General features: G+C 53.5%; 1 protein-coding gene across 1 annotated transcript; it reads left to right on the top strand.

Moving 5' to 3' along the window:
* The first annotated feature begins 5863 nt into the window (after nt 1-5863).
* Nucleotides 5864-22339, top strand: TMBIM1 (transmembrane BAX inhibitor motif containing 1). The gene is made up of 12 exons (XM_082467457.1): nt 5864-6021; nt 14729-14961; nt 16169-16269; nt 17060-17124; nt 17319-17372; nt 17827-17877; nt 18406-18445; nt 18694-18731; nt 18909-18996; nt 19301-19396; nt 20447-20500; nt 20893-22339. The coding sequence occupies exons 2-12, from the start codon at nt 14769-14771 to the stop codon at nt 21037-21039; spliced, it is 927 nt and encodes a 308-aa protein (XP_082323583.1). The 5' UTR covers nt 5864-6021; nt 14729-14768; the 3' UTR covers nt 21040-22339.
* Nucleotides 22340-22983: the final 644 nt, after the last annotated feature.

Genomic DNA, 22983 nt, shown 5'->3' with positions numbered 1-22983 from the left:
CTTTTCTTTGCTCAGTGACATAGGAAGCAAGGTCAAGGCTGAGAGTGAGGCTGTGGAGCAGGTGCTGGAGTTTTGAAGAGACTGGAGAAAGTGTGGATGGGAATGTTAACATGAATGGAGGAGAGGAACCTAAGTCTTCTGAACTCAGAGTGAGATCAGTCAGTGCCTTGCGTGTTTTTCTCCTCCTTTTCAGCATGTGGGTGCAGAGCTGCAGTTTTGCCTGCTGAGTACCACAAGGCAGAGAGGGGTAACGGAATGGAGTGATTCTAATGATGGATCTGAGCTGGTTAAGGAGGGAGTCGAGGCTGGGAGACACAGGGAAGACAGTTCACAGATGGGCAGTCCGGATGTGGGCACGGAGTTGTTGGCGGCAGGGTCCTTGAGCTGGAAAGAGAGATGGTGGTCAGAGCGTGGGGCGCTTGAAATTGAGATCATAGCGGATGCAGTTAATGGTAATGAGAGGTTCCAGGGCAGCTATTATCTTGGGCTGGAAATAAGAGGAAATGGCTGTTGGGTTTTTTTTGACAGGGGAGTTGTTTAGACAAATGCAAGTGAAATATGAGGAAGGGTTTCTCAATCTGACCAGGAGGGGGGCTGCAAAAGCTGAGAACCCCCCCACAGGTGGGGATGACTCAGAAGGCCGAGGTCCACGGTGGGCGGCCATGGGCAGGGTGTGAGAGGACACAGCTGGAAGGAACCTGGGCCTCTTGAGCTACCGCAAATTCCTCCATCTACGTCCTGTTTAGTCTTCCAAACGAAATCATATAGCTGGCCAAACTGAGGTTGTGTTAATCACTGAGTCACTGGGTTTCTATCTCACAAACAACAATAGCAATTGAGTTTCTGCTAGGTCCCAAGCACTTTAAAACTGCTATTTTAAATCCTTACCGTCCTATATTATCACCTCCTTTTATATGGATAAGGATACCAAGGCTCAGAGAAGTAATATGACCAATGTCACAAAACCACTGTTAAGCAATTTAAACAGAACCCAGGTCTGTCTAGCACCAAAGCTGGCTGATAATTACTTTCTCCTTCGGGGATTCATTTCCACATTCCCTGAAGATTCTGATTCAGAGATCTAGAAAGAGGACTCTCCAAGCAAATCTATATATTTTCACAAGCCCCTCGGGTGATTCTGATGGTCAGGGAAGATTGGAAAGCATTGTACCCTGCACCCTGCCTGGCCATCGCGGTGTGGTGAATGTCAGGCTGGTTCTGTAGTCCAGCCTTCCTCCTGGGAAGGAGAAGTTCTTATCTAACCTGATTCCAGCTCTGTCTAGTCTGGTAGAGTCACTAACAACATCACTGTGTGCCATTTTCAATGCCTTTCACATAGATGATTTCATTTGAGGCATTGAAAGTCGTAGGAGATAGGAAAGAGCAGTACAATTAGACCCATTAAACCCATTAGAGATAAAGAGGTGGGCCCAGGCCTCACAGCCACTCCTGGCAAAGCTGGGACATGCTCTTGCTCCTGGGACATTGAATCCACCATTCTTCCCACTCCCTATTTCTTTATGAAAGTGCTAACTAATGTTTATGGATATTAAGGCTAATTTTTAGGGGAAAGAACTCTAATGTCCTTCCCCCTACTCTAATATCTGTCATTCCTGCCTGAGAGCCTTGCCCTGATGCCAATTTAGAGCATTAGAATTCCTTAAATTCCATGGATGATGGGGATGGGCTGTGCTGAGGCCTAGAGATAAATGAGACTTTGTCCTTGCCTTCCAAAAGGAGAAAGAGGCATATTTACTCCAGGCCAGGTTAAATGCCTCAATTCAGTAATACAAAGCCTTCTGAAAAAGGGCAGCTTCTTTGAGAAAGTTAGTGAGAAATGAAAAGACCTCTCTTGGGTGGAGTAACACATAAGCTCTAAGTAACAGGGCATATGGCAGGAGGAATGTGTGGAACCAGTTAGTGGAGCCCTGGGGTCGGGCAGCCGAGAAGTTTCTCTGGATCCTCTGAAACCAAGTCCCCCTAAAACTGAGTTCCCTTACTGACTTTATGATTAACCTCTCTATCCAAAACTTCATTCCCTTTCTTGTCCCCTCTGATTTCAATTCTATGCTAACTGAACACTAATCGAGTCAGATGACTAAAATTGCTGTTGTCGGTAACATCGTTAATATACTAAAATTGTTATTATGGATATCATCATTAACATACAAACTCAGGTTGTTTCTTCTGGGCATGATGAGCTAATGGACCCTGGAGTCATGGATCACCTGGGCAGAGAATTGTAAACAAGAGACATCGCGACTCCCAAAACTATGATTAAGAAATGTCATAAAATGATGATTAATCCCAGTCTCTTTGTGCTTCCCCTTTAAAAAGCCCCCTAACTCAAAGACCAAGTTGGAGTGGATTTGAGGCTTGCCTCCCACTCCACTCCCTTGCTTGGCGCCCTGTAATCAACCCTTACTTTGCTGCAAACTCCAGCTGTCAGTGTTTGGCTTTCCGTGCCGTGGGCAGGCGAGCCCTTTGCTCGGTTTTACCCCCACTCCAGTCAAGTTTTCCCACCCACTCCCTGGGGTCCATCTGGGCTCCAGGGAACCACTCCACCCCCTGTCATCAATCACTAAACTTAGGCTACTCCATCCCTAAAATAAACATCAGCCTGATGCCTTTCATCCCCCAACCTTCCTGCGGCCACTGACTTGACTCTCCTCCCAGAGCAGGGTCACCAGAAAAATACATGACACCCACTTAAATCTGAACTTCAGATAAGAAACAAATAAATAGTGTAAGTATTTCCCAACATTGTATGGGGCAATGGGACATACTTATGCTAAAAGTGATTTGTTGTTTGTCTGAAGTTCAATTTAACTCATCGTCCTGCATCTTTCTTTGCTGAAGCTGGCAACTTTACCCAGGGGTACCACCAAGCTTCCCCCGTCCTCCCAACCTCCCTCTAGATGGCTGTTGACAGTCTCTTGGCTCCCTGTTGCCCTAGGGTAAAATTTCAATTCCTGGACCCCTGCTTCCTTGCCCAGCCCTATTTCTTACCACTCTCGCCCCAGTCCACCCGCCCCATCCAAGATTGCTGGGACAAGGGGCCCTAAGCTCCTTGCTTCAGATGCTGTTCTGTCTGCCTGGAGAACCTGCTTCCCTGCCCCTGCACAAGCTAGGCTGATTCTTAAACATCCACCAACATGGAATCAGGTGTTACTGCCTCTCCAGAGTCTTTCTTTCTTTTTTTTTTTTTTCCCCAGCCGCCATGTGGTGCGGCTTGTGGGATCCTAGTTCCCCGACCAGGGATCGATCTGGGTCCCCTGCAGTGGAAGCCTGGAGTCCTAACCACTGGACTGCCAGGGAATTCCCCCTCAAGAGTCTTTCTTGAAACATCCCTCACTCCCACACCATGCTCCTTTTTCTGGGATCCCACAGAACCAAGTGAACACTCCTCTATCCCAGCACTGGTAAAATTGACAAAATTGTAATTATCTGGTCTTTTACTATCTCCCTTAGATTGTGAGTTTCTTGAGGTCAAGGGCTGTGTCCTTCAGTTTTGTCATCTTTAGAACCGGAAATTCCTGTCTGCTTGGCAGACAGTAGGGCCTTAATTAATAATCTGCTAAGGATTCTGCAGATAAGGCCCTATCCCTTTTATCCAGGCATACAATGGGGTCCAGAGAAGGAGACATCACTATTGACTACCTATTGTGAATGGTCACCCTGGGCCTGGGGCTTCTGATGTTCTTTTAGGATTATCATTGTCAAGAAAAAAACATTGCTTGCCATTCCAGTTCTACAGGATCAAGCCATTGGTCACTGCAGTCACCCACCAACAGTGCACCCTGAGGGGAATTCCGGGTGGGGGAAAAAAAAAAAACAACAGGAGGCATTCTGTGCTTTGGATATCAGTGTCCTTAGATAGTTAAGATGCATATCTAAGAAAAAATTTTAATGACCCCAGATTCTTGCATCTTCCCATACATAGAGCACTAAAATCATCAACTTGAGATGTCTGTTCTTTGTGATCAGCAGTAACCTTTTTATGCTTGAATACATGTTTTTCCCAGCAAAAAAGATCCTGTATATTCCGGCTCCTCCTTAATCTCTTTGGAGCAGTTTCTCAGAGCTATCTGAGAGGCTATGGTCCTTAGTAAGGTCCCCGAATAAAACTTAACTCACAAGTTTTACGTTGTGTGTTTTTCTTTCAGTCAACACAATCTTGATTCCATGATCAGAAAATGGGCTCAGGAGAAAGAACATGGAGCAAGGCTTGTGTTGGGCTTGTCTGTGTGCATCCCCACGGCCCACTTTCCCAGGGGGTGGATGTGATTGCTGGCTGGAAAATGAATCCGCTTGAAATCATTGTAGCAGTTCTAGAAAGTGGAGCGTACTTTCTGGAGAAGGGGCCCAAGTGCAGGCAGCATGAAGGGATGTCAGGAGACGCGGCCAGATGCGGCAGGGCTTTGCAGTTCATGAGGGCTCTGTCCTGTGATCCAGGGGTAAACTGATATTGAGCAGAACTGTACTTGCCCCGGTGCGTTCTTGCTCCCTTTGGGAGGGGACTTCCTAAATTGAGGTCTTTGACCCCAAACCGAACTTACACTGAAGGGTTGGGGTGGCTGGGGGAGTTAGCCCACCATAATGTCCACCAGTGCCCCTGAGTAACTCCTACTTAAGTTATATACAAACAAACATACACAGTGTGTGTGGAGGGGGCAATTTAAACAACACCTTTATTTTAATTGGTCTCAATACAGTCCAAGTGGTAACCTTGCTTACTATGCTTTCTAGTAGTAAACACACTGCTTTCACTTATGTTTAGTATGCAAATGAGCTTCCAGATGAGTCCACAGGTTCCTCCTTCCTAAGCCTTGCTCTGTGAAAGAGCAGGACTGGCCGCTGGAGATAATAATGTAAAGAAAAGTGCTTAGTGATGGGTTTGGAATCCCGAGGTTGTCCAACCGCATTCATTTCAAGCTGTGTTTTGTCAAGTCACACCCCTCCCCATTCAAAAAGGAAAAGTGTCAACAGGCTGTGAACAACATTCAGTGCAGTGCAGATCTGCAGCTACTAGCACGAGATAAGCACCTTAAACAAAGCCGTTCATCTACCGGTAGCCTTGGCGTAATGGAAAAAAAACCATGGACTTTGGAACTACGTAAACTCCGGCAACGTTTCAAAACTTCCCAGAACCGATTTCCTTGCCTGTAAAATGGAATGACTAGTACATTCTACCGTTAGTGGCTGTGAGGGTTGAGACTACAGGTGCAAAGCCCCCAACACAATGTTGTGCACTGATTGTAGTGATCTACACCCCAGGATTTCTGACTCTAAAACACCTGCTTTCCTGGTTGAAGTAACTTCAGGCAGGCAATGTCTTAGTTCCCAGGGGCAGAGGTTCTAAGTTCCATCTATCTCCGCATTTGGACGTTTGAAGTTTAAAACCTGAAAAGTACATTTGGCTTAAAAGCATAGAATTGTCAAGGATGTTCATCACTGATTTATGTTTCATAATGAGAAAAATGGGAAACAATTTAAATGTCCTTAAAAGTAGGAAACCGATTTAATAAATCAGCAATAGCTGTGTGATAGAATACTTTGTGGCTTTAAAATTATGCTTTTGAAGAATATTTAGTGACAAGAAAAATGTTCATGCAAAAATGTGAAGTAAAAAAAAAAGCGACAAGCAAAACATCGTATAAAACAAGTCAAATACGTAGATATATATAGGCAAAGAAGCATCAAAAGCAAGCGCTTGCCGCTGGGAGTCGGGAGGAGTGGGAAGAAGTGATCTTTTCCTGTAGTTTTGAGTTTCCAACAATGATCACGTAATGCCTTAAAATCCAAAGACACTAGGAAGTCCTCAGGGACTTGGGAGGAGCTCGAACAGGGCAGACGCGGGCGGGACCGGGGCGGATGCGGGCGGGACCGGGGCGGACCCCAGCGCCCGGCTGGGGCCTGCGCGACGGGGCGGGGCGTGGAACACCAGTCCAGTCCAGGCCGGCGAGGGGGTACTCAACTTGCGACACCGGGAGGCCAGGGACGCACCGTCGGGAGCGGCAGGCAAGCCAGGGGCCCGGGGCCGGCGGGAGTGGGGGGCCGCGGGCCGGCGGGGACCCGGCCAGGGCTGGGGCGGCGCTGGGATGGGGTCGCAAACTTTCTTGGAGTGCGCAGCGGGCCAGAATGGGGCTGTGTCTCCCTCACCTTTGGCGTTTCTCTTTCCCTGTGCGCCCCGGGCGGGCGAGTGGCGCCTGTTTAGCCTTGGGAGCCGAGCCGCGGGTTGTGGGCACAATCGGGCCAGAGTCTGAGGGTGTCCTGTCCCCCGCTTCCTGGCGCGTATCTGTAGCTGGGCGTGTCCACAGTGCCAGCCCCAGGGTGGCCAGCTGTGAGTGGGATAAAGGCTGTCACGGCCTTAAGCTGGTGGGAGGGGGAGGGGAGGCGGCCCAGGGCCTGGCCTGGCCTCGGCTTGGCTCTGCACGCCCTGGTGGCAGCTTTGGTGTAGACAGGTGACTGAGTATTTGAGTGAGTTGGGGACCGGGTGGAAGCCATGAGCAGCCCCCATTCTTCGCGTGGGGAACCTGCCACCTCTGTCACCACGACTTTGCCTCAGTCCACCCCCTTCTAGCCACTGCCCTCAGACTGGATTCAGAAAGCTACCCGGAAGTATCAATACTATCCTCCACATGGCCTCTTCGGGTCAGAGTAAAAACCAAACAGGAAAATGGGAAAGGGGAAAACCGTGGAGACAGAGGACAGCGGGAGGGGCAGTGGAGGAAGGCTGCTGGGAGGCTCGGCCCTGATCTTGCGGGTTCTGCACCAGCTCTTGTCCGCTGGGGGTCACTATCCCTTCTGACCCCACGGTGGCCTCTGTGTGGTATCCAGGGGTTGGGGTTCCCCCTGAGGAACCTGGACATGGGATGAGGGGGGTAGGCCTGGGAACCAGGGTCAGAGGCAGATGTCATGGAAGGTCCCTCGGGTGTCCAGTTCTCTGGGGCTCTGAAATATTCATCTCACTGGTGAGCTTTGGTTTCAAAGCTGGCGCCTTTGGCTTGGCCGGTGGTGGCAGGAGGAGCCAGGTGCTTCCTTGGGGCTGCTTTGTCAGGGGCAAGGGGGCAGCCATGCTTCCTCCTCACCTGCCTGCTCTCCCCACCTCTCCAGCCATGAGGACCCCGAGACCCAGTTTCAAACTTAGAAAGTAGTGGTGGGACCACACGGGGTCAAGTGCCCTGGCTTCCTGTCATCTTGTGCCGTGACCTCAGGGCCTCACCTGTAAAAACAGGCACCTCAGCGAGGTACTGACAGGGTACCCCTCAGGTGTGGGGAGAACCTCACTTCATGAGCTGGGGTAATCGCCACCTCAGCTCAGCCTCCTCCCAGGGGAATGGCTCAGCTGGAAGAGCACTTCCATCCCCCAAACTTGTCACCCTGTACCCTTCAGAAAGAGCAGAAGCCCCAGGCAAGGGACACACACTGGAAGGGCCAGAGTGGAAGCTCATACAGCAACTTGGGGAGAAGGTCTCTGCTAACAGTATGGTTAACCCTGATGTGGGCTTTCTGGAGTATTCTGTTGGGAATGCTGTGGAGGAGATGGCCTTGACAGAATCTTCCAACCCTGATTCTGGGGATCTAGGCCAAAACCTGGGCCTTGTTTTAAAGTAGAAATGATGCCCAGAAGTCCACAGGCCACAGTGCCAGGTACCTAGAGGGTCAGGGAGGAGGATGAGAATGAGTCCTTATTCTCATATGTAACGATTGGTATTTTTTCCTATTACATGAAGGCGATGTTAGGGGATCGCAGCCTCCTGGCTCTGTGCTGGAGATGTCCCCCAGCCCTTGGCAGTGAGTCCCGTTTTGGAGATTATAGCGGCTCTGGGGACAGGGGAGAGGAAGGCCCCTCGCAGAGGATCCGGGCGTTGAGCTGGCTCTGAGAGTGAGGGGGCATGCCTGGTACTGAATGTGACTATTCTGAGGGGCTGGGGGTGAGGACAGGGGTTTTACGATATGAGGAGTTAGGACATGAATCATCCTGAGGTCAATCTGTAAATCAAAGGTGGCCTGGCCAGCACGCCACAGGATGGTAACTAGGTGTGCCCTGATAACAATGTTCCAGGCTTAAGGATGTTTGAAGGAACAAAGGTGAACACGTTTGCTCAGTGCAGAACTTCTCAGAGGCTTCCTATGCCATTGTGCCTTGTGAATTTCCAAAAGGGGATATGGGTTGTTTTTCAGACTTATCTGTTTCTGAGCTCATCCATTAACATCTCTTGGGGCAGTGCTCTTTAGAGCAGTCTGGGAAATGCCTGGCTGGATGAGTCTAGCTTTCCACTCTCTGGTTCGGGTAACTAATCCCTCTTCCTTTCCCCGATGTGGGCTGATTTGGGGGAAAAGGAGGCCAAAGGAGGTCATTTGCCTGGATCCCCACAACTAGGTAGTGACAGAGTTAGAACTTGAACCCAGATCTCTTGACTTCCTGCCTCGTACTCTTTCTCTTCTGCAGCGTGTCGCTGTTTCTCTGCAGGCCCTGTGGTGAGTGAGACCCAGGAGATGCTGGCCGCAGGGTCCAGAGGGCAGTCTGGGAGGAGAGGGAGTTATGGCTACCCCCAGGCCCAGGTCATGCCCTGTGCCTCTGCCTCTGTAGCCATCGTCCAGACCAGTTTCACATCCGGCGGAGATTCTTTAGGAAGCAAGTCATTCCGCCCTGAAGCCTTCTGCTCTGGTCTGTTAGGCTGTTCGTTCAAAAGCAGAGACTCTTAGAGTCCGAATGGACTTTGATCTTTTGGTTCAGTGCACTTGCTTTACGGATGAGAAAACTTGAGCCCAGAGATGTGCGGTGGCCAGCCCTGACTCACACAGTGGAGTCAGGACCAGAGCCAGGACAAGAACTCAGCTCCCTGCCTCCTAACCCGGGGCTCTGGCAAAGATCGACTTTCTACGAGGGAAAAGGAATTGGTGTCAATGAGAAAGGTCTTCACTACCTCAGCTGGCCCCACGTGTTGGTATTGGCCTATTCACACAGGTGACTGGTGGGGGCTTCAGGGGCTTTTGCTCCAGGCAGGTGTAAAAGCAAAGGGCACTCTAAGTCAGACGTCAGATCCGGGTTCAGACCTATCTCTGCTGTTCGCCTGCTGTGGGACCTTGGATCGGGTTTTCTCTGAATTTCAGTTTTCTCATCTGTAGGGTAGGGATAAGGATATGCCCCTCATAGGGCCCTTGTGAGGAGCAGACATCCTTGGTACCCAGTAGTAAATACACAGTACTTGCTACTCTAAGTGGTTCTCTTCCTTCCCTGCCCACCGCAGGGAGGGGTTTGTCTCCCTTCTCTGCTGTGGGTTGTTAATTATCTGTCTGACTTTCCCCCTTCTCATCTTGAAGTTCAACTGAAAAGGTAGGAGAAGACGAAACACAGAGGAGATGGATGGGGCTGTGCTTCTGAAGCTGCATCCAGCCCTGGTTATTGCTGTCTGCTTTCCTTATCTGCACTCCCCAGCTGTTCTGACCACTGGCTTGGCTGGGGTCTCCGAGTTCACCTGCACTGATGACACTGCTTTGCTCCCCTGGAGAAGGGTGATGGGGGGACTCTAGTGCTTGGGTCTTCCCATGCCCTCCAGGGTGGCTTCCCCTTCCTGGGAGGCTGGAGCCACCTTCTCAGTTCCTGGTTGGAGAGAGGCTACCCTGGTTAGAGACCGGGGTGGGAGGGAAGTCATGGGTTGGCAGCCTTATCTGTTTCTGAGCAGGAGGGCATGGAGAGCTGGGGGGATGGGGACTTGTTCTGGCTCTGTCTCAGCAATGCGTGCGCTGGCATCTGTTACTCTGAGTTCTCAGACAGTGGGCAGGGCTGGGAATGAAAGTTCCAAACCCATGACCAAGAGGGCCTGTCACGGGCTGGGCAGGAACTTTCTTGGCTCTGGGGTTTCCTGGTCTGTCAAATGACCAGATGATTTCTAAAGTTCATTCCAGCTCTGACGTTTCAGTTTTTAGATCCTCTCGGCGTCATCCTGTTGACCACAGAGGCCAGGCGGATGGAAGGATAAGTTGATTCTGGGCCCCTTGGTCTGTGTGCGTCAGGCCTGGTGGCGTGCCCAGCCACTCCTGGTGGATCTTTTTACTCCTCTGCCCTCCTGGCTACGTGCTGGGTTAGGAGGGCGAAGTGTTTTCTTGGAGGGGAGTGAAGAGCTGGGGGAGTTGGGGTAGGTAGAGGAAAAGGGAGGGAAGGAGGCTGTCACAAGAGGCCTGGTCACAGCAGGCCAGGGGCTGCGCTGCTGTGCCGGCTGGGTGGGGTTTCCGGCTGGGTGGGGTTTCCTGAGATGCGCACTCTGAGCTATTCTTTCCATTCTGGCTCCGGGCATCCGTTCCTGGCAGGGAGGAGGGCAGGCTGCCTGGACCAGTCAGCTGCTCCTTTCCGCCCCTCCCTCCGACACACATACACATACACACGCACCCTCTTGCTGTAACCCCAGTAGCTCCAGCTTCCTCTCAGCAGATTTCAGAGCCTTAACCCTTCAGATGCCCCCCAGGGAGCCTGAACCTGGGCCCCAGCTGGCTGGGAGCATGCTGGCCACACTGAGATGGCGCCAGGGGAAGGAGATGGCTTCCCCGAGGTTGCCTCTGAAAACCTTGACAGCCAACAAGTCCTGTGTTTGAGCCCACCCACTTCCGATGGCTGGGCCTGCGGGTCATGTAGGAGAAAGGAGAGGTTCTGGCTCCTTCCTGATGAGACATGAGAATGGGGTCATGAGAATGGGGAGCGAGCTTAGATCTAACTTGACAAGGACGGGGTGGAGTCTGAATGTCTTGATAAGCTGCACTGTGAGCAAGAATGTTGTAATGATTCAAGCTGCCAGCAATGGAACAGCCTTGCTTCCTGTTGTTGGAGCGTGTATGCCAACAACAGAAGCCGAATGCCTACTGTATTTTAGGAAAATTCAGGCTTCCGATGGGGAACCTTAAAGGTCCTTTTTGGCCCCTGGAGACTGTGAGCCCCTCCAGTAGCTACCAGCGGAACTCAGATGACCTGATTCCTGGTTTCCAGTCTCTGGGTATCAGTCATACTCACTTTTTATCTTCTCCCGCCTCTTTCCCCTCCTACCCTTTGGACTCCACGTTCTCCTGCGGTTCCCACCTTTAGTCACAGTCATGAAAGTAAATACTGACCACTCCTCCCTTTCCCTACTACCTAGTCACATGCCAGGCCCAAACCTCATCCCTAGCTGAGGCCTTAATGACGTGGAAGTGGCCAGCGCTCCATGTAGGTCGGGCCGTGGCCAGGGAGAGGGCTCAGAAGCTGCCCATGCTGGCAGCCCTGGGCCCGAGGTTCCTGCCCCTCTGATCGGAGGGGAGTGTGACTGAGCTTAGTTACTCCCCTGACTGGCCTGAACACTCTCTCCATCTCCGGCGCGCAGGTCTCTACACCAGAGAGCTGGGAAGTAGTCCTGGCCCCGGGCCCCACTTTGTGGCCAGGGACAGGTCACTCTACCTCCTCCTGCACTGTGGCTGGCTGGCTGGTAAAGGGAGGGGTCAGCTTGCCTTAGATGAGTGAGTTTCCTTTCAGTGCTGACCTTTAAGAATCTCCATCTCTGACCACTCTCTCTCCTCCTGGTGGTTGCACAGGGTTTGGGGACCATGGGGATGATGGAAGGGGCTGAATGGTTCAGTGTCCACTTGCTGTGTGAGCCTTCTTTTGTCAGTAGAGGGTCTGAGATGGGAAGCTTTGAGAAGTGATGTGAAGTTCGGATAGGCAGGGTGTCCAAATGAGGTTAAGCGCAGAGACATTAAGAGCCCTGGAGTCGGTCTGGAGCTGACCGACTTCATCACACCCTAGCTAAGTAACCTTGGGCAAGTGACTTAATTCTTCTAAGCCTCTATTTCTTTATTGTAAAAAGGGATAACAACATATCCACCCTGTTGGGCTATCATAAGGATTTAATGAAATAATAACTAGAGATAGGCACTATTTTAAGTGCTCTACACTTAAAATATTTTCTCATTTAATTTTTATAACAACTCTGGTATAGTGTTAAACCCACTTTCCAGATGGAGAAACTGACGCAGAGTGAGGTAAATGGTCAGTGCCGGTCTCTGGTGAGCATGGGCTGGTGGCTAAGCCCCCAGAGAACCGGACTGTGAGCTTCTGTGTTCCCTGCGGAGAGGTCGGCTGGTGAATTCCTCTGAAACGAGAAGCGTCACAGGGAGGGGCGAGGGAGGGCAGAGGGCGTCTTCAAGAGTCAGCGGCCCACTGTGCTGGACCGGAACCCCAGAGCCCTGGTGGTCTATCCAAGCCCGGCCTCGTGCTCCCTGATTCACCCTCTGGTTTGGGGAGGGACCTGTTTGCCCAACTTGGCTTGGTGGGTGGTGCATCTGGCTGGCCAGGCAAGGGGCAGGCCCCGCGCGCGCGTAACTGGGTTTGTCAGATCAGCCCCAGTCCATTAGAGCTGGAAACGAGCTCGGAGACCATCTGGGTCACTCACCTCATTTCACAGAGGTGCACCCTGAGGAGCCAACAGGACCAGGTCATGGTGACATCACTGTCAAGCGGCCCAGCTGGGGCCTCCGACCACAGGGTCTTTCCTGCCAGTGTCTCGTGGGCCGTGTTTAGCCTGTTGTCGGCTGGGCCCAGGGCAGTAACGACAGATAACCCTACTCCACAGGTGGCCCACCCGTACTGCTTCCCAAAGACAGGACGCCGTCCTCCGGGTGGAGTTAAGGGGGGGGGGTGTTTGGAGGGGGAGGGGGGAGGGCGCTATAGGGAGAAGGAGTCTCTTGCCTCAGGGCAGGAGAGTCCAGTTTCTCTCCCTTCCTTTTTAAAAGAAGTCTATTAAGGAGATGCAGGTATTATAACTGCTTATGAATGTTATCCTACCCTGACAAACCCAAAATATTTTCAAAAACACTTACTATCCCTGTTTCTTAAACTCACACCACTCAGTGTTGGGTCTCCCTGTTCTCCGCTCCCTGTTTCCTCAGGGCGCTCTACCCCACCATGCGGGGCCTTTGCCATGGCCTGCTTTCGAGGGTTTGCTGTGTCACACCCTCACTGTCAGGAAGGTTTTCTTATTTCTGACCTGACACATTCTTGCTGTTCTGGTCCATTCACTCTGGGAAGATGGAGAACAGCTTTCCTCAGAATAACTCATTGACTTGGCCTGTTATTCGAGCCCTCCTCCCCGCCCTTCCCTGCTACCTTCCCCTCTCCGTGTTCGAGAGAGAGAGAGAGAGAGAGAGAGAGAGAGAGAGAGAGAGAGAGAGAGAGAGAGAGAGAGAGAGAGAGAGAGAGAAGAGTTAAGACAGTCCTTTATCTGCTCCCTGCACTCTGCAGGGTGCCCTCAAAAGAGAAGCCAGTTCTCCCGCCCTTCTGGCAGAGCCTCTGGGACGTCTGCTGACCTTGATCTGGGCGTGCTTCCTCCCTGTGGGGTCCTGGAGTTCTTCCCTTGGGAGATGCTCTAGGGGCTGGTGGTGGCCCTGTGAAGGGGCCCAGATTCTGTCAGGGCTTAGGGCCGTTCCAGGGACCTCCTGCTTAGCTCTTCCCAAGCCTTCATCTCTGCCACCTCAGAGGAGAACACCACGCCCCAAGGCCATTTATTTGGCATAAGAGGGCCTAAAGAACACAGCATAATATAGAGGACACCTACCCAGGACCTTCAGCCTACCTCGGTTCTGGTTGTGCCATTAACTTGCTAGTTCTGTGATCTTGGGAGTCACTTCACTGTTCTGGCCTGGATTCCCTTAGCGGAGCTGAGCATCTGGGGCTGTACAACTTTGGGGTCCCTTTGGGCTCTGTTTCTGGGGTTCCCTTCTCCTCACTCCTCAGCCCTCCCCTGGCTGTGGGGAAGGCAGGCTCAGAGAAGGCGCTGGCTGGATCTGGCGTGACTCCTCAGCGCTCTCTCCTATCCTGGCCACCAACCCGGGGGGCAAACAGGCAGGAATCACAGGGACACCAGGGACTTGGCCTTTGAAACGTGTGTCTCCCCCTCCCAGGGGGCTTCGGGGCCCTGCAATCCCTGGCACTCCACTCCCTGGCAAGGCCACGAAGAGAGTGGTGGCAGCCACAGGCTGTCGCATGCCTGACGCTCCTTGGCTGTTATTTGAAGGAACCAGAAAGTCCTGTCTCTGGCCTGCTCCTCTGTGCAGCCTCCCAACCCCCAGTGGCCATCCCCGTGCACCCACTTGCTCAGACCTCTCAGGTGGCCCCTGACTCAGCCTGCCACCGTTGGCTCTCCTCCTCCAGGCCTGGCAGCTCCAGCCCTGGGGCTAGCTTGTTGTCTTCCACTTCGGGCCTTGGCTCCTCCCCAGCGCTGCCTTTCAGGCCTGGAGCTCCTGCCAGCTGCTGTGGGTGCTGGGCTGACCCCTTCAGTGGGTCCCAGCTGGCCCTGTGACTCACCCGTGGCTTTGCTGGGGCCATCGGGCTTCTTCCCTGGTCACTGGAAGGCCTTCTTAAGTGAGCACAGGGGTGGGGGCGGGGTGGTTCTCAGGCCCGCTGCTCTCATACCGCTGATGCCCAGTGACTGCTTCGGGCTCCTGCACTAAATCCCCATCTCCTGCTTTCCTATGGCTGGAAGCTACACAGAAAGGGCTGGCGTAAAGACAGAGGGGCAGGGGCTGAGCTGGCGGGGTGGATGGTACTGGGGGGATGGGGACAGTGGCCTGTGGGCAGGGAATGACGCGCTGTGATGGGGAGAGAAAGTATGAGGCTTTCCTCTCCACAGAGGCAGGCTGGATTGGGGCTGAGTGAGCGGGGCCCGGGCACTCATGACTGCTTTTCTCGTCCTTCTTTCAGGTCCCAGCAGCTGGGGTCTCCCCTCAGCCCTTGAGCCACCATGTCCCACCCCAGTGCCCCCCCTCCATATGAGGACCGCAACCCCCTGTACCCTGACCCTCTGCCCCCGGGGGGCTACGGGCAGCCATCTGTTCTGCCTGGCGGGTACCCTGCTTACCCACAGCCTGGCTACGGTCACCCTGCTGGCTACCCACAGCCTATGCCCCCCATCCACCCGACGCCCATGAACTATGGTGAGTCCCTGAAGGGCAGTGGGGGTGGGTGGGAGGAGGCAATACTCATGGCACGTGAGGCTACTTCCTTTCCTTCCTTCTCAACTTCCTTTATCCCTTTTTTCATCTTCTCTTTAGCTCTCTCCTTCCGTTTCCCCATCTTTGTTACCTCCCTGCTTTTTCCTTCAGCTCCTAGCCCCCTGGACCACCTACCAGCCCCTTTATTCAGAAAGGAGACTGGGTCCATAAGACACACACCAGAACTTACACATCAGATAAGAAAGTGGCTGGTGAAGTAATTAATTCCTTCAGAGCCATGACCTGAGGAGGCCATTTCCGTTGCCCAGCGAGGCAGCTGCCACCCCACCCACACTCCTCACTTCCTTGGGAACTGCCTTTGCAACCCGAAGCAACTTTTTTTTTAAAAATATTCTCGGTGCTGACAAATCCTCATCTCTTAAGGTAACATCTGATTTTTGCAAACATCCAGAAGTTGTTTGGATGTTTGATAAACATCATGGCTGGTAAATTTGGTCAGAAATGAGATGAGATTAGAATGTGGTGAGATTTTCCTGTGTGGCTCACATGCGGATTTTGAAAGCAGCTTCCAAGGAGGCATTCAAAGAATGTGTTGAGCCCCTGCAGCATCTCTGGAATCCTGGAGCGCAGCCAACTGTCATGTGGCCGTATGTGTTCTGGTGTGAATATTGGTACATCAGTCACGTTTATGGTCATGCCTCATCCTGTGCACATATACCCCTGATATTTCTGTTTTCCCCGAGTCCTAATGTTTGCCTGATGTAGATCAGTCTGCACACTCTGTTCTCCGTCCTCCACACACATGCGTTGTTTCTATCTTCCTTTTCCTCCTTCCACGCCGGAACCCCTGCTCTGACTCCGCCAGCCCCTCTGCCCCGCGCTTGCGTGGATTCCTCACGAGATCGTGCCCCCTTGATGGCAGTGACCACAGGTGTTCACACCCTTCAGTAAATGCATGCTGACAGAGTGATCACACCTAAGCCCCCTTTGGCCAGGGGTACGCTGCTCCCTGTGGTACCAGCTCTGGTCACGTGGAGGGTATCTAGAGGACCTGGCTGGGGAGTTCCTGAGTTGTAACACATGCCTTTTGGCTGGAGATACCTGAGACTGTGAGATAGTGCCATGGAGGCTTGGGGATTGAGGCCACACGTCCCAGGTCCCCAGTTGGTCATATGTGATCTGTCCCCAGGCCCAGGCCAGGGCTATGATGTGGAGGAGAGAGCCGTGAGTGACAACTTCGGATCTGAAGAGTGGAGTGACAGGAAAGTCCGACACGCCTTCATCCGAAAGGTGAGATATGGGTTGGGCGGCCGGTGAATCTGGGCCCTTGGGGCTGGGGGAATGGAGTGGGGGGATACTCCGTTTCCACGCACATATGCTGCTGCCTTCCAGGTCCTCTGTAGCCCTGCACTCTCCTCAAAGGGGGCCCCAGTTCCTCTAAACTGTGTTCACCCGCCTTTTGTTCCTCTGTTCCTTGACCTTGTTTTGGGGGGCAGATTCAATCTGGGAAAATCTGGGCAGCCTCTGCTGAAGTGTTCTGCCCCCTGCAAGCTTCCTTCTCCTGTTAGACGGGAGCAACTTGAAGCCAGAACTGATTGCACTCGCTCGCAGCCCCTGCCCCCCATCTTACGTGTGCCCAGCACCTGCTCAGGGTGGACAGATACCTGACCAATGTCAGGCTGAACTGCTGCAGGCGCGGATGCTGTACCTGGGAGGGCGGTGAGGCAGGGGGCAGAGGCAGGGCAGTGAGTGCCAGTGGAGGCCAGGTGCTGGGCAGGGAGGGGGAGATGACAGGGAGCAGCGGGGGGTGGGGGTCAGCCCTGGGGGGGTGCGTGTATCTGAGCCCTTACTGGGGGCAGCCTCTCTGCCAAGCTGCAGCTGGGGCAGGCTCCCAAGTGGAAGGGGAGTAAGTAGATCCTTCAGAATGAGGCAGGAGCCTCCTCCCTACCTCTGAAAGAGGGGCCAGGGCTAGGGTGGTAAGGTCTTTTGGGCTCCTTGGTCTCAGGGGCCGGCTGCTTCCTGGGGAGAGGCCGGGAGTGCAGGGTGGTGACCGTGCTCCCCACCACTGCCTGTGTTCCAGGTTTACTCCATCATCTCCATCCAGCTGCTCATCACGGTGGCCATCATCGCTATCTTCACCTTTGTGTGAGTCTCTAGGCCTCTCCGCACCGCTGGGAAGTAGCTCTGGGGTCCTGGGCTCTGGGTCACCTGCTGAGAGCGTGGCTTGGGGTGGGCCTTCAACTCTGGGATGTGGGCGATGAGAGAAGAGGGGGCAGGGCCTCGGCAGGGAGGCAGACAAGCCGCGCTGTGACTCCTCTCTTGTCCCCCCTGCTCCACAGGAAGCCAGTCAGCGAGTTCGTGAAGGCAAACCTGGCCGTCTACTACGCGTCCTAGTGAGTCTGTGCTCCTCTCTGCACGGGGGCAAGTAGAGGAGGGGTGACAGTTGACCAGCTTTTCGGGGCAGGGATCAGATCCTTTTGGAGAGGGGCCCTCCCAGCTGTGCTGGGAAGTGTGGGTGTGTGCCACCAAGTGTAAGTGTCACGGAACTCCTGAGAGCCAGGGGTGGGGGACTGGTGGCAACGTGCATCCTGCAGAACAGTCCCCGTGTTCTGGCAGCCTCTCTGCGGTGGCTCCTGCAGCCTCCTCCCTGGCCAAACCCCCTGTTACAGTTGTCCTCAGTGCCCTTGGCTGGGGTGATCTTGTCCTGCTGGGTAGCTTCCCCTCAGACTTCTAGATAGCTCTCTGGACCTCCAGCCTGCTGGCGTGGTGAGTGCCGCCAGGCTGGGCCAGGATGGGGCCAAGGGGCAGAGTGGGTCTGGAGACTACTTCCCTGTCTCTTCTCCCCAGTGCTGTGTTCCTGGTCACGTACCTGACCCTTGCCTGCTGCCAGGGACCCAGGTGAGTCCCAGAGACTTAGACAGTGGGAAGGGATGGGGGTGTGGGGCTGTTTTGCACAGAAAGGGGATTTCTTAGAGCAGCTAAGTGGAGACGTACCGGCAGTGATGATGATGATGACGGTGGCTATCGTTCGGCCGTGTGCAGAGTGCCTCGCGTGTGCGGGATCTATTTAGCTATCTAGCTCTTATTCTTACAGCTACCCTGCAAGATGTGTAGCACTTAAACTATTTAACAAATAGGAAGAAACCAAGGCTCAGAGAGGCTGAGGAACTTTCTCACAGTCACACAGGTAGTCAGAGAGCTGCAAACAAATCCAGGTCTTTGTGGCTCCACAGCCCAGGTCTGTCCTATTGTCCCTCTTGTCCCTGCATAGACACCTGAGCAGGTATCAAGGGCTGTGCCAGCCTCACCTCCCCCAAGTCCAGGCCTAATTCTCCAGGCACATAAGCCAAGAATTTCCTTCTGCTAACAGAGCCTCTGAGACCTGGCCGGCCCCACACCACTTAACTATGGTTTCTTTCCCTTCAGACGCCGTTTCCCATGGAACATTATCCTGCTGACCCTCTTTGTGAGTCTAGAAAGGTCCAGGTTGTGGAGATGGTGAGGGAGGGCTGGTCCCAGGGAAGGGATGGAACGCCATGGTGGAAGATGTCCCTAGCTGTCTCCCCGACCTTACCCTGACCCCTGCCCTTGGTCTCCCGGGGCTTTCCTACTCAGTCACACGTATCGCCAGCTCTGGCAAACCCTCCTGACCGTGCCTCCAGGGCTCCGGCTCTCTTCTTAAGTGTCTCACTCTGGTCTCTGTCCTTCCCTCAGACTCTTGCCATGGGCTACATGACCGGCACCATTTCCAGGTACGTTCAAGGACAGTTACTACACGGTGGTGTGTTTTACAGGGGAGCGTGGGGCATCTCTGGGCTGGCAGCCACCTGTATGGGTGGATTCTGGGCACGATGCTTCCAGAAGTGGTAGTTTTGGAGTCATTCGTGTGTGGCATGTGCCTCTGGCCTCTCTCAACTCCTTCCCTGCAGTGTGTATGACACCAAAGCCGTCATCATTGCAATGATCATCACTGCTGTGGTGTCCATTTCAGTCACCATCTTCTGCTTCCAGACCAAGGTGAGGGCACTGGAGGGCCCTTCCCTGGCCACCCCATCCCCCTGTTTTATACAGACCTGGCCTTCCGGGCTTGGCACTTGAGCGGGCCTGGAAGGGCCCACACCCCTATGCCAGGCATTTCCCTCAGAGACCCTAATCCCCTTCCCTTCACAACTACTGCTTCCTGTGTCTGTCCTTAGAATGTCACGGTCACTCCCATGGCCCCCAGGAGGCAGCACTGGGACTCCCTGGAGGAAGAGGGAGGGCCTGGCTGGCTGGGCCAGGTGGCCCGTCTGACACTTGCCTCCCCCTCTCTTCCTGGCAGGTGGACTTCACCTCATGCACAGGCCTCTTCTGTGTCCTGGGAATTGTGATGATGGTGACTGGCATTGTCACTGCCATCGTGCTGTCCTTCAAATATGTGAGTGTCCCGGGAGAGCTGGAGTCAATGAACCCAGTGCCCAGGGCAGACTTTCTGTATATTGTGGTGTAGCAGGCTCCACAGGCCTCTGGCTTCTAGAACCTCTCGACTGGCTAGCAAAGGCACCCACGCTGAAGCGCCATCCTCTGGATTGGGGTATCTTTGGAAATGGCAGGTCCTGGGAGCCATAGCACCTGAGGCCCTGGATAGCATCATGGAATTCCTATGGGAAGCAGTGGTTAGATCTGTCTGACAGCTGAGACCAGGTTCTCGGAGGCAGGTTGCCTGAGGAACCCAGAGGACCGAGAAGATGGGCTTGGGTGGAAGGGACCTTAGGGATCACTGTATCTAACTCTTCTTTTATTCCAGTCAGCGGGAGGGGCAGCGTGTGAGGCCCCTAGGCTGAGGGGAGCTTCATGGCGGGGAGGGGAGATCAGTGCTGGAAGGGGAAGCACGTGAATGGGAGGGCCGCCTGCCCACTTGACCATGGCTGGCCCTGCCCTTCTGTGGACAGGCCCCTGGAGGGCTGTTGAGTAGGGCTGCCCTGGGGGTGCTCCCTGACTCTGCTGTTTATCAGGGTGGCTGGGGGGCTTCCCTCCCAGCCCTCTCCTTTAGTCTGTCCCTCCCAGGCTGGGCTGCAGGAACACGGTCTACTGAGGGCTGACCATGACCAGGGTAAAGGCGATGGGGCTCTTCAAGCAGTGCATGCCTGGGTCTGCCCCTCCCAGAGCTAGAACTCAACCACTTTCTTTCTTCCAGAAGCATAGTGGACACCTCTGTGCCTTGACTAACTTTGGAGACTGGTTAGGCTAAAGGATGCGGTGATTGGTTTTATATGGCCATTGGACGATGGCCTCTGTTTCTCTACCATATATGTTACTATTCTTAATTTCTCCCAGGATCTGGAAGGTAGCAGTAGTCCTTTCACATAGCTAGCTTCCTGGATCTTCGCACTTGGCCAGACATCCAGGGGGGAAGATGGTCCTGAGGGCCTGCCTCAGTCCAAGCTATGCTAAGATTTCTAATGCCATCCCTGTCCCTTCTCCCCAGATTTACTGGCTGCACATGGTCTATGCTGCTTTGGGGGCCATTTGCTTCACTTTGGTGAGTAAAGCCCTGCCCCCTCTAGGAAGGGGAGCTGAGGGGACAGAGGGGAGGAACCGGGAGGATGGTGAATGTAGGCTGCTTGGGAGGCAGGGAGTGGGGCCACAGCCGCCCTTCCCTTTCCCTACTGTCCAGAGGTTCCACTGATTTTCTGGGCATTCCCGTCATCTCTTGTTCACACCGCCTGCTATGAGAACAGTCAGTGGGCCGTATTATGGAGACGGCGTGTCTTGTCTCCCTTTCTGGACTGTGAACTGCTTAATGGCAGAGACCACGTGTTCTGCTGTTCATTAACGTGTTCCCTAAGCACATCTAATGGCCCAGAGGCTCCCAGGACAGGTCTGCTGACCACTGAGCCCCTGGGTCCTCATTTGTGGCTTCCTGTCCTGCAGTTCCTGGCTTACGACACACAGCTGGTCCTGGGGAACCGGAGGTACACCATCAGCCCGGAGGACTACATCACCGGCGCCCTGCAGATCTACACAGACATTGTCTACATCTTCACCTTTGTGCTGCAGCTCCTGGGGGATCGCAATTAAGGAGCACCTCCCGTTCCGCCTACCTTGGACTTTCCTTTCCCTAGAGGGCTGGGCCCTGTGACCTGGGTCTGGGCCTAGACCCCTTTCCTTCCCCTCAAGTAATATGCCCATTTTCCTTTCTGTCCGGGGATGGGTAGCCTCTCTGGCTGTGGATGTGTAGGTACTTGGTGGGGTTGGAGGAACTAGGGACTAACTCCTGCCCTTAGTGGACTTGGCAGGAACTGGGCCAAAGATGTGCATTCTCCCTCCGCCCACTATGGGGCACCAAATCCTTAACAGTTGGGGTTGGAGTGGGGAGGGATGAAAAGAGCCTATTTGATAGCTAAAATGGAATATGAGAGGTAGGAGGGACTTTCTGGTGATGGGGTTTCCTCTCCCACTTCTGCCACGGGCTTCTGGACTTGATAGCTGGAGCTGTTTCCTCTCTTAGCCCCTAGCAAAGCCAGAGAGCTTTGCCCCCTGCCTCCTGGACTCATAGGCATTATCCTGTACTTCTTCGGCAACCCTTGGCGCCTTCCGACTCAGGAAGGTAGAGGGGGTTTGTGCCCGTGGGTCTCCCCTGCTTCAACCTCTTCTTTCGATAGCACATATATACTGATCTTTTGGGTTAAGGGTGGGGAGGAAGAGGAGAGCGAGCAAAGTCAAGCGCAGAGGCCAATACAGAGCAGCATCTATCCGGGGCTTCCTCATGGCTTGTGGTGGTAGAGCACGCCCCTCTGCGGCCACCTGGTCCCCATTCTCCAAAGCTGCCTGGGGCCTCCCTGGTGCTTCTGAGATCTTTAGTCAGAGGGACCTCTTGCTTCCTGTGCTCAGGCTGCTCAGAGCAGAAAGTGAGGGACAAAGGTCAGGAGATGGGGTGGTGTATAGGATCACCACTTCCTGGCCGTGTGGCCAGGAAGTAACCAGGCTGAAGAGAGACTGAGGTGTGGGCAGGGGAAATGCCTTGGGGTCCCCCACCCTGAGAGATACGAAAGCTTATTGTGTTACCCATGGTTCTTCCCTTCTGCTGACTCGGGGAGGGCCGAGAGGAAGGAGACGGCCCTCTTAATTTGTTAACTCACGCTTGGGGGATTTAAGACTTGGGCCCCGTCTCTCCAGCCAACTACCGCTTTCTTCATGACACCAAGTGCCTCAAGCTGGAATGGGGAAGGGGGACAAGGGTCACTCTATGGGCTGGGGTGGAGACCCAATCAGCCCAAGGGTATAATTAGGGCTTCTCTATTAAGTATTTGGTCCTAAATATATCCCACAAAAGGACATAACCAGAAATGTAATAAAGTTTAATGTTTAGAAGGTAAAACCCTGTTTGGCTCTGGTTTTCTTCACTTTAAGGTGTCGTCAGCTCTGGGAGAATCTGTCTGGCTCTGCCCAATGCATCCACATCCTAGCTTTGCATTCTGGCTTGGTATCTTCTACCTTTTCTACGATAGCCAAATATACTTTGTCCCAGTGCTTCCTGGTGATGGATGGCTCAACCCTCAACCCCAGGTCTGGCAGGGGCTGCTCAGAGCCATCGCACATGACCTTTTCTGCATCATGGACCCTTTACAAAAGTGCACGAGGGCTGTGAATTCTGTTCCCCTCAAAACTGTATGTGTACACACGATTTCACATATGGGGCGTGGGGGTGGGGATGGACCACAATGTTCAGGTGTAGAACTCCTGCCTTAGAAATCACTAGTTCAATCCCTCTTAACGAACAAGGAAACTGAGGCCCAGAGAGGCTGAGTCATTTGGACTCAGCCAAGAGGATTAAGTGCTTTTTTAAACTCCACACCCTGAACGACTTCTTTGATTCTCTTTATTATTTGTTTAGGCTGAGTGGAACCCCACCCTCCTGGCCAGCAGCTCTGAGGGCTTGGTCCCCAGGGCCTGAGCCTAGGCTTGTCCTTAAGTCTCTGTGGTTTCCCCAACCATTCAGCCTGGAACACTGAGGCTTCTGTG

Source organism: Balaenoptera physalus, assembly GCF_965194825.1.
Source record: "Balaenoptera physalus genome assembly, chromosome: 6".
Classification (NCBI taxonomy): Eukaryota; Metazoa; Chordata; class Mammalia; order Artiodactyla; family Balaenopteridae; genus Balaenoptera; species Balaenoptera physalus.
The sequence above is the reverse complement of the archived record's forward strand: the minus strand, read 5'-3'. Positions and strand labels throughout refer to the sequence as shown.